This window comes from Typha latifolia, chromosome 11 (genome assembly GCF_019914945.1).
Source record: "Typha latifolia isolate L0001 chromosome 11, TyphaL0001v2, whole genome shotgun sequence".
Lineage (NCBI taxonomy): Eukaryota > Viridiplantae > Streptophyta > Magnoliopsida > Poales > Typhaceae > Typha > Typha latifolia.
Window position 1 is genome coordinate 5,761,471 of NC_133096.1, and position 15,295 is coordinate 5,776,765.

Consider the following 15,295-nt stretch of genomic DNA (forward strand, 5'->3'; position numbering starts at 1 on the left):
GGATAATTTCTAAACTATTTTTAATAATTTATGAAACTACAAAATAGTTTATCTTATGTAAATTATGTTTTAATCATGATTAGTTAGATTTAACAAATGACATTTTGGAAAAAAAAATTCAATGATTTCAGTGACAATTATGATATTTTAAATAATAAAATAGCAATTATAATATTTTAAAAAATTTCGACGGCAATCCCATAATAATTTATATATTTATTCTATATTTTAGATAGCTTATGTGCAATATTGTACAATTTTTAATTTTATATCATACAGAGCCATAGTTCAAGGAATATATAATTTAATATAAACATTAGTAGTTATGTCTTAGAAGTTAGAGGCATTAGTTTTGGACTTTAGGAAATGGAGAACAAAATGAGAAGTGAATTCAAAACTCAATGGTGGGCTAAGATTAGCCATCAAAGTCACCAATGTAATCAAGTTTGACCCGGTTATGAACTCCATTCCAAAGTTGACTAGAAGTTAGTAATCTATCCGAGTTACTAATCTTCTTCTACCTTTTATTTGACCCAATTTCTAGTTTTGAATTCTGATGATCATGCATATTTAGCTATCTGACACTTAGATTCATTTTAGACTCTTTGGAAATTATTTTTACTATTAATTTAGAATTAAAATGAGTACAAAGTTGAGGGTAAAACAATTATTTTATAGACCAAAGTTGAAAGTTGTTGACGGTCTTAATATAATTATTCCTCTTTCTCTCTTTCTCTCTTTCTCTCTTTCTGTCTGTATATATAATATTTATTCTAACTAACCAGATGAGAGAGAACCTGATATAAAAACTAAGTATAAAACTAAGAGGCTACATTGATGCTGGATTAAAAATTATTGAACTAAGATCGCTTTTATTAAAACTTTTGACTAAATTACAACCGTAAACATCAATAATAGAGATGATTAAATGACATAATTAACTTTGCTTCTATTAAATAAATATCCACTCAAAGGTAAAGTTCAAGGTGGCTTAATAATAAAAAAATTGTTCTGGGAGCGAAGTAATTTTTGTTCGAACTAGTAAAAGTTTTTAAGAGGGCATAGGAGAAAAATTATAGAAAAAAAAAATGAAGGGTCTGATTATAAAATTTTCAAATCGGAAATATAAATTATAAAATATATAAAATATAGGGTAGAATTTATAAAATTCCCTTTCTTTTTTAATAAATGTACCAATTTTACCTCTCACGTAGAATAAATATTGTTGGCGGTTATGCCTCAGTGACGTGACACCGTTGGCCAATCACGATAAGGCCAACCGGGAGTTCCGCGAAGGATCCACGTCATCTCGACGCGAGAGCCACATATTCTTTAACGAGGAAAATTAAACAAGGAAATGATTTCCACGTGTGAAACTCGTGGTTGGGGGTTGACGGTGGGGCCCATTTGATGGTGCAGGTTGGTTGGCTGTAATTTTCTCGCTCTAATGTCTAGTATTATCACACGCTTTGCACGAGCGATTAAAAAAAAAAAATTCTCAGGATAATTTACAAATTGCTCTCTGCTAGCTAGGGCTGTCAAAATTATCAAGCCGGTTCACTGAGGCTCGATCAAACTCGGCTCGAAGGTGAAAATCCGATCTATGCTTAATCTATATAGTTCGATCAAGTTTGGCTTGATAAGACTTGAAAAAAATAATATAATATTTAATATAATAATATAAAAGATTAAGATTTAGAAGCTCATAACATTAGTATAGTACTTATTATGTAATCACTATTATATCGTGCCTTATTTTAAGCTTGATTAGGCTCGATTTAATCTTGAATTTCTTATTAATTAACTTCGCTCGAATTAAAATTATATCGATTCAAACTTGATTCTATAATTAGGCTCGAAATAAATTTCTATTCAAACTTGATCAAAGCTCAACTCTATTACACCCTTCATGTAGCTATGTCTAAAATTTTATATATTGTTATGTCTAAAATCAAACTTCGCTTTTAAATTTTATTTGTATTACTTTGCCTCTCTGTGATTTAGATTAATGTGAAATAATTAAAAAAATTTATTTAAAATGACAAGAAAAAATACTAAAAGGTTTGAAAAATTATTAGAGAAAATATTCTAAATATTAAAATATCAAAATTATTCTTCTTCTTCTTTTATTAAAAATGCACTTTTTTGGAAAGATATTTTGATACGGAGTACTTTGAGTCGAGGAAGGTATTGGAGTTAAAGCAAGATATTTTGAGTTGGGTAAGAATATTTTGATAATCTTTTTAGTATAGTTAAGTCTAAAAGTTTTAATGTGACCTAGATTAAATCGCATTATGAGAACATTGAGCTTAATGGATCGAGTATATTTATCTTTTAATTAATTTATATTTATCTCTTATATAAGCTATTATGGCAAATCTAATTATGTCATGTAAGCCCTTAAAGCAAATCTGACTAAATCATGCAAGCTACTAAGATATATATATATATATATATATATATATATATATATATATATAATTTGCATAGAGTAGAAAATTTTAGATGATCTTCTATGGAGATAATGACCCAATATCTTAGTATTATGCATATAATTTAAGTGATGGCTTGTTCTATTAAATCTCAATTTATACAACATGAGCAAGTTCTTACCTATCCTTTTCCTTTCGTATTCTTTGGCATGAAGATATTATAAAATTTGTCTTAATATGCAAAAGAACCCAATGCCTTACCTGCAAGTCTCATTTCATTTGCAATTTTTCAAACCTTAGAATGAGGTTGTTAGTATCTAGTTGTTCCCTTCTATAATATTAGACAATTAAAGCTCATTAGGTTAGAAAAAGAAATACTATGTCCCATATGTATATAGATTTTTCCTAGCTAGATCGTATTAAGGCTGATTAGGATCTAATTTCTAATAATATTTCCTCTTGTTTTAGTCTTAATGTCAATAGCATCAAGTCTGGGATCTCTAGTTACATAATCATAAATTAAAAAGGGAGGTACATAGAGAGAAGAGAAGCAACCATGACCTTAATGCAAAAGAAGTTGATGCTTGTACTCCAATATGAACTCTTTCTTTGGGCTCAGACAGTTTAGAGATTCTTCTTAGTTTAATATTTGTTAATAATAGCCTGTAAGACTTCCATATCTCCATGACATGGAACTCAGTCACTCGAACTGGGATAAGCTTCAGACCACGTAGATTCTTAAACTTATCTAATGCTTTCAGAAGAAGATCACTGGCACTGAAGCTAAGTGGCTCAGATCTAATTACTCATGCTACCTATCTTCCTTTATTCCTTCTACCTAAAACATTCAGATGATGAATTATATAGCTCCTGGAACAGGCCATGCATTATACTATTTACTATAGCAATAATGATCGTCATCTAGTTGCAGCAAAAGGAATTAGATAGTTAACTTATCAAAGTAATCTTTCCCTATTGTTCCATGAGTTGATGAAACCTTGGGCCATCCACAAGTAAAGATTCAATACTTATCTTTGTAAGTTTTTTGAGAGTAGTAGAGTAGTTTGTTTATGCTATCCTAGTAGTCAAAATAAACTTTCCTAGTTGGTTAATAAATCTCCACACTCTCTTATGTGGTACCAGTGATCACTACTCCCATCTTTTCCAACTCCTATAGATGTGGGTCATCTAATTGCATGCAATAAAAGCATGATGTATGAAAAGAGAGAGAGATAGAATCATCCTCTCCGGGATCTTTCAGTTGCATGATGTTTTCCGAGATGTAAGGTCATGCTCTATTCGTGTAGTCATTAGGATCTAGAGGAGGAAGAAGCTTCTACCATTTGGACATCATCTAATATAAGCAACACATTATTTAATAAAAAAAATAGCTGTCGGTGAAAAAAAGAGGGTAGAGATATAGAAGACAACGAAAAAAGAAGAATTTTCTTTTGAAAAAGTTGTTGTCATCTGTTAATAAACAGTGAAAGGAAAGAGGAAAGAAGAAAAACTATGATGCAATCAAAAAGAAGAAAAAAGAAAAGAGTATAGGAAATGAAAAAACTGAGAGAAAAAAATATTAAAAAAATTATATATTGAAGTTCACCGGAGCTACATCTCTCCATAAGAAAAACAACGAGATAGAGAGTGAAGAGAGAGAGAGAGAGTGAGGAGTAAGATTATATTAGAACATCAATAATTGATGTCTCCGGGTCAGATCTATCATGGATCTGGCCCAATTGACCCAAATTCACCGATTCGAATTGAGATTGGTCCACCCTACTAACCATAGTTTACCATTCATTGATTTACAACTTATTAATTTTGGAATTTTGGTTGATAGTGTTTATAGATTACATCTTGACAATTCCTATCACCAAACTCATTTAACCTTACATAGAAATGCAAAGTATGGAAGAATAAATGAGAAACTACGACATCTCATAAGAAATAATACAACAAATTAGTCAAAAAAGAAAATTTATCTTCTCTCTACTTCTCTGATTTTGAGACATGTGTGGACTACATAAAGAATAAACAACCTAGAGCCTTCAAGAAAAGTGTGAAATAGAGTAATGAAACATTGAAATTGATTCATATAGATATATGTGGCTCATTTCCTCGAAAAGATATTCATCAATTTACTAATGACTACACCGGACATAATTATATTTGTTTGTTCTTTGAGGAATGATAGGCTCTTAGAGCCATTACAATTTTCAACGAGAGTGTTGAAAATCAACTAGGCAAAAGGATCAAAATAGTAAGACCATCTTACAATAAAGACATTGATATAAAATAGAGTTAAATATCCTTTTAGGAAGTTCTCAGACGAGTGTAGTATTAAAGCTCCATACTCTATGCTCAGCAAACAAAGTCAATATGGTGTTGTTAAAAGAAGGAATTGAATCCTAATGGACATGGTTATAAGTATGATAAGTAATTATTCATTTTCTTTGTGTGTATAGAGTGAAGCCTTAAAAGATTGTTGTTTATTTGTTAAACAAGATTCTTTCTAAGGGTGTACCTAAAATTCCTTGACTTATGGACAGAAAGGAAACCTAGTTTAAACAATTTTCACAAATAGGAATGTCAAGCAGAGGAAAATTTGGCCGGCTCATGGACAATAAGAAGCATTATAGGAAATGAGGAATGCAAATATATATATATATAGAGGAAAAAGACGTACAAGCCTAGAAGGCCAAATGATTAAAAAAAATTAAATACTTGACGAAGGAGGGAATGAAGACTAGCTTACATATAGACATATAGCTATTTTACCTATAGCCAGTCCTATACATTAGGCCTTATTTAGTTTGAGGCTAAACCCCTAACTCAATTAGTAAATCTCATTTTCTAATCTTGATTTTTTTAAAAGTGAACTTAGTTAGATATAAAAAAGATAAACAGATGTTTGATTACTGAACCAGATTATTCATAAGTAATCTGGGTCTCTGAACTCAAAGCAAACAATGCTTTAATGACCCTGGGTTTTGAGCTGGGCTTCAAGTTTGAGTTTCAAGTCGAGCTCGAGCATTGGGATTTAGGCCGGGCCAAGCTGGGAGAGGCTGAAACCAATTCCGACCAAATTGGTCTTGAGCTGGTTTCAGGAAAAATATCTCATGACTAATACATGATAAATTTTAACTTCTCTCAAAAAATAATTTTTCTCTAACATTTTCTATTAACATCATTAGGGAGTGAGAAATATTAGATAGTTAAGGGATTAAAGTGTCAGAAAGAATAAATAAGGTCTGTGTGAAAAAGAGCAACGGCTAATGAGATCCAAGTGCAATTAACCCTTGAGATGCCCTAGCTATCTACTCTAGCAAACAGTACTACAAACCTTGAGAAAATGCCAACCTGCTTATGATACTTTGCTAGATTACATTACCAACATGTTCATACACTACCTGATCATCAAATTAATGCTACCAATTAAATGTAATATAGTTTGGCATACCCAGTTGCCATTACAAGAATATCTCTAATATTCCATGAGAAAAATCACCATATGAATAATGACAGTTAATTTTTTTTTCCTTTGCAAACAAATTTATGTCAAATTGAACCTCAGGATTACTTACTCCTGCAGGTAAAACTAGAAGTAGCCATTGTAAAAGAATGGTACATATGAATGCCCCATCACTATGATGAAGTCAATCAGACATGCTAACCTGCTTCTCTGATTTCTACTGGAGAAAAGGAAAAATATTCGAGCTGCCATCAGGATTGAGGAACTGTGCATCAAGGAGCCCTGTCAAAAGGAAAAGTATCATTGTAGCAGACATCCCATACAGCCTCTATGGCATCCTTTGCAGCTGCACTGGAGCAGTATGGGTTGTTTTGGACTGATTTGAGAGCCCGCCTTCTCACGCATTCCTTCATGTATCCAAAATGAGAGCAAAGAAGAAAGTGGAACATGATTAGAGGAAATCATAAAAAGATTGACCGGTAACTTCATTGTGTTAAAGGAGAGAAATAGCCACGAAATTTCAAATTTGAAATTGTAAATCACGAAAGAAACCAAATGAAGACAAAAAAGAAACCCCACATATGTGTTGGTCTGCTTCAGCTTTTTCTTATGGGTCAGTTATGTGACGCCCCATCGAAAGGTTAAGTCCGTGACACAGTTAGCTATATAACATATATATACTATCTTAATATTATAATATTGCATTATATGCAGAATTGTGTTTTAAAGTCTTAAAATTAAGACAGCCGCTCAAATTGCAGAAAGAAAACTAGTTGATTAAAAAGACACATACAGGATGATTATGTACTAATACTTGCATTAAAGATTATAATTGAAATGTGGCATCCTCCAAATTGTAGGGCAAACAAAAAGAAAAAAGAACACTCACTTGCTCATGACCTCGTATTTTCATAAAGCCACGCAGCAACTCCCTCTTGTAATGGCAATCCCCACTAAGATGATTTGCACGAATCTATCAGTAAACAAGAAATTATATTAAGAGCCTATCAAAGGCAATTGATGATTCTTACATTCCAAGACAGATCACAAGTATATCTCAGTACCTCAGAGCAAGCATGATGAGCACAGTTTTTCCAATCTAAGTTCTTAGCACGACAGTCATCATAAGCATGGATTAGCTCATGAATCACTACCTGATTTATCTCGTCTTGGAATGTCATGTGATTACAGCAAATTGTTACCTTGCATAGAAGAAATACAAAAATTAGGTCCACTCAAAGGTGTAATATTGTAATATATGTTGAAGGTAAGACAAACTATCTTTGCCTACAGACATAGGACTAAATTTTCAGCACATCTTGGAGCTTTTGACAAAAATATAAAATTCCAATCAGAAAGAGGAAATTACTTAATAGATACAATAAGAGGAGTATGACCTTTTTTGTTGCTTAGGGGGGGCTGATGCTACATGGGATCAAACATGTGATCACAAGCCATATGTCATGGCAAATTGTACCGAACTTGGAAATTGTAAAATTTTAGTGATAGCACAAATTGTTAGCAAAAAAGAAACAACGTGACCGATCTATTTTGTTTGCAAATGACAAGAGATAAGTACAACAGCATTCACCCTCATGAATATGAAATTGGCTCATACACCATGATTTCTTTCCCAGTGTCCTGCTTTACAAGGAACTATGAAACCAGTGACTCTAAAGGAGAACTACAATATATGAGTCTGAGATCTATATAACACAAGTTGCAAGGAATAACAAACCATTAAGCACAATATCTACCTTCTAGATAAAAATAAGTATTGGTAGCCTATACAACAAGAACAGTGTCAACTTGTGTGAGAACCATTTTATTACTGCGTCATAACTTCACCAAACACCAAGTACTTCATGCTTTACATTTTATCATAACTCAAGTTAGTTCCCATGAGTTCCATATACAAAATGGGTTCCTATAAATGGCTCGCTAATGCTCGATCAAGCTCAAAATTTAGTCGATTCAAGCTTCATCAGCTGAATCAGAATTAAAATTATATTTAGAAATATATAATATATAAAACATATATTTAATATGAACATTTAGATCAAGATCTAAAGACTCATAATACTAGTTACTCTAGGGCCATTTTTTTTTAGCCATGTTATGACTGCAATATGAGAAAACATTGCTACATGTGTACATTTAATCAATTTTTTGTTACTTATTTGTTTAGATTTTTTGTAATATCTATGATTGGTAATTCAATTTATTTGCATAGGGATTGTTGAATCAAAAGCCTAATTCAACTCTGATTCAATCCTGAATCAAGCATGATTCAATTCAAGCTCGATCTCAGCTCGATTTAGGCTTGAATTGAATAGGTTTGAATATGTAGTACAATTGATTGGATCATTTAGGGTCGAGCTCGAAATTGACTCAAATTGAAATTAAATCAATTCAAGCTTGATTCTAAATTCAGGCTCGAAATTAATTTCTAATCAAGCTTGACTCGATTACACCCCTACCTATAAAGAGTAAATATCACATGATCCAATTTGAGACTAATTTATTGAGAACTACTCCATTGGGTAGCTCAATATACAATGCTCCTTCCAATGCAACGTCTAGAGAGGATAAGATGTGCACAGCCTTACAACAATTGCAGAGAGAGTTTTAGTAAGTCAAAAATCGCTGCCAAGATATAAGTGGCACATTCTTGTTGAGAACTACTTTTCCCTACAAGAGTAAAATTTGGGATGAATAAACTAGTAGCATCTCACAGAAAATTAAGATATTGATAGGATGAGCCATAAGCTGATAAGCCACTAACATTTTGTTATACACCTAAAAGGTATGTTTAGTTGCAAGATGGATGCCATTTTCAACTTATCAAGTTTACAAATGAAGGCATTTCCTATGTATAGGGAAATAACAGGATTCATGTAAAGTGGCCATGCACTCATGTTATTTGGCTTGTGGCCTCAAGGTTTCTAATTGGAAAATATACTTTATGCATGGCCAAAATGTCCCAACTTAATGAATTAAATCAGTTTAATTAGCACTTAAACTTCACACTGGCAATCAAGCATGTAATACAATTGATCCTAATGCTCCATCCCCATTCCTTTGTCTAACCACAAACATAATTAAAAAGATAGCATATTGAAATATAAGCTAAAGCCAAGTGCCAAGATAGTTTGAACTAACTACACAAATTTCATCTCAAATACAATTACCGTCTATAAAAAAAAATTGAAATGGAGAAAGAGCAGAAGAGTTAACACATACAAGGGCATGAATAAATGCTCTATCAGATGCTACCAGCCAAACACCTTGATATTCCATCTAGAATCTTGAAAACCCACCCCCCAAGTATCCATAGATATATTCAGGACTCCAAACAAACACGATGATAGACCTCCATGCTCAATGTTATTGTTTCAATTTTACTTCCAGCACTCGCAAGAAGGAACTTTCCAGAGTTTCTGTCAGTTTCCATTGTTTCAAATCTAGTTCTAGCGATTTGAGGTTCAATTTTCTTTTAGCATAAAGAAAATAAAAACAAGAAGAAAATATTGGAAATATAGTATAAGTATCAGAAAAGTTGGCAGAAATTTGGGGAACATCCTTATATTCATTTAACATGACAATAATGTAATTTAGCCCTTCTGGTGGATCAGAAATTTCTGTTTGCAATTGTCACTACTGACTGCAAGATTCTGCTATAGTCATGGAAAGTTTAATAGAAAAGAAGACCAAAGGAGCAACATTAAAATAATATCAAAGCAAAAAATATGTAAAACACTGTGGGTCGTCAAAGTCCTTGTCCCTCTCAATGTTTGTTGTTTCTACTTTATAGGCCAAAATCCAGTGGTGGTGCATAGGTGATACAAGAAATTACAAGAGGAAGAAGGAAGAGAATGGATAAGTATGTTTTAGATTAATGAGTAAAAGAATAAGAGAGACAGAGCTACCAGACTGACAATTAGTTTTCCTGGACCTGGTTCGAATTGGACTTGGGTGGAGATAACCAAATATTTGACCTAATAACTTAAAATCAAGCATTTAATCGCAGGTCTAGTCGACTCTGGCATAAAAGCCTAAAACAATCTTGCCTAGTGCATTACATGAAAGTTGCACAGTCAGCTTGAACGTTGAAAATTGTATCTTCTTTGGCATCCTTGTGTTGGTGGCCCGATCTATACAAGACTACACCCATTAAATATACTCAGGTTTTCAGCATCCAATTTCCCCTAATGAACAGAATCAACATATGGTTGCGACAATCTACTCTAAACACTAAGCATTTCATTTACCATCTCTTACTAGGGATTCAGCAAATTCAGCAAATACGCTAAGCACAAAAGGAAGTGCCATCTGATAATTTCTCAACTCAAATCAAGATTTACAAATGGCAAGCAAGAAGAGGAGGAATTGAGGAAGTGGAAATACCCCATGCCGACTTGCATAGCCGCCCGCCGAACCCTGATCGGCGCAGTTCGCGGCGGTGATAAGCCTCGGCCAGACGGGGCAGCCGGCCTTCTCCATGTGCTCCCTCAAGAACCTCACCGTCGGATCTAGCAACCACCAACAACAACACAATCAGGGATGATCAAGAAGAAGAGGCCTAAAAATTTATAAAAAAAAAAAAAGTTGCATCTTTGAAGGTGTTGAAACTACAATGGATCGAGAAGAGGAGAGAGTACGTTTGAGGCTGTTGCGGATCCTGTCGACGCACTCGTCCTGGGACATGCCGGCGTGGGGGTTGGCCGTCTCCACGCCGGTGTGCGCGTCGTGGCAGATGGGTATCGATTCCTCCTCCCCCATTGTTGTCGCTCTGGTTACCTACTTGCGGCGGGGAGGAGAGAAGGGGTTTTTGAGTTTTTCGTTCTGGAGAATGCTGTGAACTTTTCTTTTTTTTTCTTTTTTTCTTTTTTTTTTGTGTGGATTTATGTAAGACCAACTTTGGGAATGCAAATAGCCCTCAAAAGGAGAGATTTAAGGTTTAATACCATAAATATATTTATTCATGAATTAGGATTCTCTTAAAATGTATTTTATAATAAAATAATTATTTATGTATATTTTGGTCAAATCCTGTACAAGGTAAGTCACGTAATTAGTTATACATAAAATTTTATCACAAATAAAAACTGTGATGCATATTTTCTAAGCAAAATTTTAATATAATTAACCTACTTATTTATAGTTAATAATTAAATGCAAATTTTTTACTTAGATTCTATCTAAGGTAATATTTATATTTTACAACCAAACAACAAAATATGAGTTAAAGTTATAAATGTACTTAATTTATATTTAAGATGTTTGTATAAAGTTATTCTTAAAAAACTTTATCCACGAACCAAACGAGGCCAATGTAGTATAATAGTGACCTTATAATTTTAACACGCTATAATAAGACCTCCTAAACTAACAAAACATTATAATTTTACCTTTTGTTATAATAGTGTCCCACTTTATGATTGAAAATAGTCTGACCCACCTCATAAATTTGTGACATATACTCTTAGAATATAAAAATATCTTAAATTCAGATAGAATTACCCTTATTCTATATTCTTTCTTCTTCTTCTTTTTCCTTCTTCATCCACTCTAAGCAAAATAGTTTTCCTCTTCCTCTACCCCCAACAGAAACTAAAATATAAACTCAAGCATTTCTTCCTCCTCAATCCCAACCCAAACTCTTCTTCCTCTTCAACCCCAATTCAAGCCTAAACCATAACTCTTCTTCTTCCTCAATCCCAACCTAAACTCATACCCTTCACATCCAACATAAATTCTTCTTCCACAATGGCTTCCAGTGACAGTAGCATCAATAGCTACCAAACTTCATTTACAAATAATATTTCTAGAATTAGGTTTTTGGAATGTGTCAATTTCAAAGTTACAGCTTAATTTTAGTATAACAAGATGCTTCAATTTCAAAGAAATGCAGCTGTAGCCATTTTTCATCACTTCTCATAATTTCATCTAAATTTGCAGAAATATAACTCCTGTGATTTTTTTTTATTTTTTTATTTTTCTGTTGGGTTGATCCTCTCCAAGGTAATAATAAGAAAGGGAGAACGATCTCATAGAGTTGATTTAAGTGCCTGCTGCAATCAGAGAATATGAATTGAAAGAAAATCTATCTGATATGAAAGAAGCTAATTATAAATATAAATACATATAAGATATAAATCGGATCTTAGCGAATATAAATACGAACTGGTATAAACTTCCCAAACTTAGTCCTATGTAATCATGGCTAAAATTGAAGCTCATTATCATCAAGGAATGGAGTCAGGTAGGAAAATTCATCCAAAGTTCGCAGACGATCAAAGATGAATAACCATGGCAATTAAAAGACAGTATTTCTGTGAAACTTTTTTTTTTCATTTCACACCCTGCATTTGTGCATTATTTTTTTGGAGTTCGGACCGTATCTCTGTCTCCACTAAAGAAGAAAAAGATTTTGATGTATACGAACACAAATAATAGGGTTAAATATATATATATATATATATATATATATATATATATATATATTATCCTCTACTAACTTTATTTTGTATTACTATCTCTCTAATTTTTTACTTAGTTATGACCATTAATTTGAACAAAAAATATAATTGATTTTTGATTTTGGCTGGCGTTTGGATGCTTGAAGGTGGATTTAGGGTTACGATCTACTCTTATAAAAATAAAGACAATTTAACAACTATAATAAAAGATAAAAGATAATAAAAATAAATTAATTAAACTTAAAATTCATTCAATGATCATAATCAACTCATAACCACTCCTATTTATAGGAGTAAAATTCTAACTAATCGAATCCACATGTGAATTATCCATTTTATTTAAATTTAAAAATAATAAATAAATTTAACTAACTAACTTGACTCGATTGACTTACCCCACATGATCGGATCATATCAATCTATCACACTTTCGGCATCTTGTCCTTAAGGTGACTAATCTCTTACGTTCTTGTACTCATACAGCTTGTCGTGCTAGTCGGAGGATCGAGTTCATCCTTTTTGAGATCGACTAGGAACATGATGTTGGCCGGATGACACTTGCATTTTATGACTAATGATAAAATGGTCGTCATATTAAAAATAGAATCATTTCTTTCTATGCTCTTCTAAGTCATTGGGTATAAAACAGCGCAAGATTTGTTGACAGTTAGGCTGAGCCGTTTGGGCGGGCTAGGCCGAGGTAAGTGCAGCCTCTAGTGGGGTTGAGATGTCTTTCTTCTCTTCTTCTTGCCGATCTGGTTCAACTGATCCAATTCGGACTCCGTCGGAACCATTAATGATAAAACCTTCCCATAAGTAGTGGACCTTAGAGCCTTGACCTCAACCTAAATGTCAAGCATGTGCCCACTAATGAAGGTACTCTTTAAGGCTGAGTTTGACTGGTTGGTGATCTGGTTGTAGATCTATTCGAACACCTCTCGATAAGCTTGAACTATTTTTGACTGAGTTAGCTTAGTCAATATAGTTTGAAAATCCTCATATTGAGTTTGATCGAACCGAGCACAAATTGCATCAGCGAAGTCCTACCAAGACTTGAATGGACGAATCCACTCTACTAACTTGTGATATAAATACTATCCTATTTAAACTTTTAGAAATATTTATAATACTAATATCTTGCCAATTTGTTGCATCATAAGTAGATACTCTAATTTATTTGCAACATAGATTAATTTATTTTTAAAAGAAACCAAATAATTTGAATTTAGCTATTCTCTATTTTTTGATTATAGAGTTATTGGTCGTTTAACTAATCCTAATTATCTCATTATTATCTCTGATTAGTCGCTTACTGTGTTAATTAAATAGCGACTATAAAGACTTATATAGAGAAAAAGAAATAGAAAGATTAAAAGATTAATTGGAGATAGCGGCGAGATAATTATAATTAGTTAAATAGATAGAATTTTATATTTAAACTATGAATTATTTATTTTGCCACAGATAGAATTTGAATATGAAGAAATTTTGAATATAAAAATTCTAAATCATGATGTCATCGATCTTATGCAATTAGTTTTATAATATTTGGATGTCAAATGGATATCTTATGAAGAATATTTTTTTCAAAATTGCATAGAATTAGAATAATTTATATTTAAACTATGAAATTCTAGTTTTATATAGTTTGAGAAAAATATTCTGAAGATAATCATCAAACTTTCAATTATTAAATGTATCAAAATTTCTAAACATGAACATAATTTGTTAATGACACAAATTATTTGAATTTATATAACTTATTCAGATTATAAATAAATTTATTTGAATAATAAAGTAGTTTATTTAGGTGAAAAATGAGTTATTTGGTTCGTAATCAAGTTATCACATCATAAATGACTTGGTGATTAAACGAGTTGAGTAATAAACACGAACATGACCCATTTAAAAATTGAGTTATCGTGGCGAGTCAAGTTTTTTGCCACCCTTATCTGCAATGTATTCTATCACATCCCGAGCATATTTAGTTGTATGCTACCAATATATAGTATTTTAAATTAATTTAATTTAATTTTGGGTACTATGCATAATCAAATACATATCGAGAGCATAAGTGCCTTGTATCCATATTTGATACATATTAGATATGAATATAAGACCGTTTTTTCTTTTTCGTGCTTCTTAGGGTGCAATTAAATATGAATCGAGATCCAACAATCGCAAAGATATCACCTCCACATGATGAGAGAGGTTCTTACATTTATTAAACAAGTAGAACTAGTTTAGCTGTATTAAGACTTGCCACATTATTAAAAGTAATACACCCATTTGTAAAAAAATAATTTTACCATTATTCAACCACGCTAAACTCTAATGATAGATCATAAATTAGGGGTTCATTTGATACTGTTAACTAAACAAAATGGTTAAAATACATTGAGAGCAAATAATAGTCCAAAAACCACTTGAGCTAATCGAAGGTAGGGGTGTAAACGAGCCAAGCCTGAGCCTCGAGCGAGTCGGTTCTCGCTCAGGCTCAGCTCGAAATTATTTTCGAGCCTCATAATTTTGCTCAGGCTCGGCTCAGCTCAACTCGAGCTGAGCCTAACCGAGCCCGAGCAAAGCTCGGGCTTGATTAGAGAATGAGGCGGTGGCGGCTTGGGCGGTGACGGCATGGACGACGGCTTGCCAAAGGAGTCGAAGACGGATGGAGGAGGCGACGACGAGGAGATAGTGAATGAGGGAGGAGGAGGAAGCCGACGGAGTGGATGAGGAGGAGGAGGAAGTCGATGGAGTGGATGAGGAGGAGGCCAACAGAGGAGGAGGAGGAGGAGGCTGACGGAGAGGAGGGCGTGGCGCCATGGTGGTGGCTTGCCGATGGAGGCCGACAGAAAGGGAGGGTGATGAATATTGAAGGTCACGGGTGAGGATGGGTTAGTGAGGGA

The 15,295-nt window shown here is 33.1% G+C and overlaps 1 protein-coding gene across 1 annotated transcript; it reads right to left on the bottom strand.

The window, feature by feature from the left end:
* Positions 1 to 5,831: 5,831 nt before the first annotated feature.
* LOC140797243 (mitochondrial inner membrane protease ATP23) lies at positions 5,832 to 10,848 on the bottom strand. The gene is made up of 5 exons (XM_073150535.1): positions 10,569 to 10,848; positions 10,315 to 10,439; positions 6,972 to 7,109; positions 6,797 to 6,880; positions 5,832 to 6,314 (listed from the first exon to the last, which is right to left on the bottom strand). Exons 1-5 carry the CDS (start codon positions 10,687 to 10,689, stop codon positions 6,180 to 6,182), a joined length of 603 nt encoding a protein of 200 aa, XP_073006636.1. The 5' UTR covers positions 10,690 to 10,848; the 3' UTR covers positions 5,832 to 6,179.
* Positions 10,849 to 15,295: the final 4,447 nt, after the last annotated feature.

What these genes read in the sequence shown, in the direction of transcription:
- LOC140797243 (XM_073150535.1), bottom strand. Translation starts at nt 10,689, where the DNA reads ATGGGGGAGGAGGAATCGATACCCATCTGCCACGACGCGCACACCGGC. An exon ending in CTCATCATGCTTGCTCTGAG is followed by an intron (nt 6,881 to 6,971) that starts GTACTGAGATAT and finishes GTTTACTGATAG; the next exon opens with ATTCGTGCAAATCATCTTAG. An exon ending in AAATACGAGGTCATGAGCAA is followed by an intron (nt 6,315 to 6,796) that starts GTGAGTGTTCTT and finishes GGATACATGAAG; the next exon opens with GAATGCGTGAGAAGGCGGGC.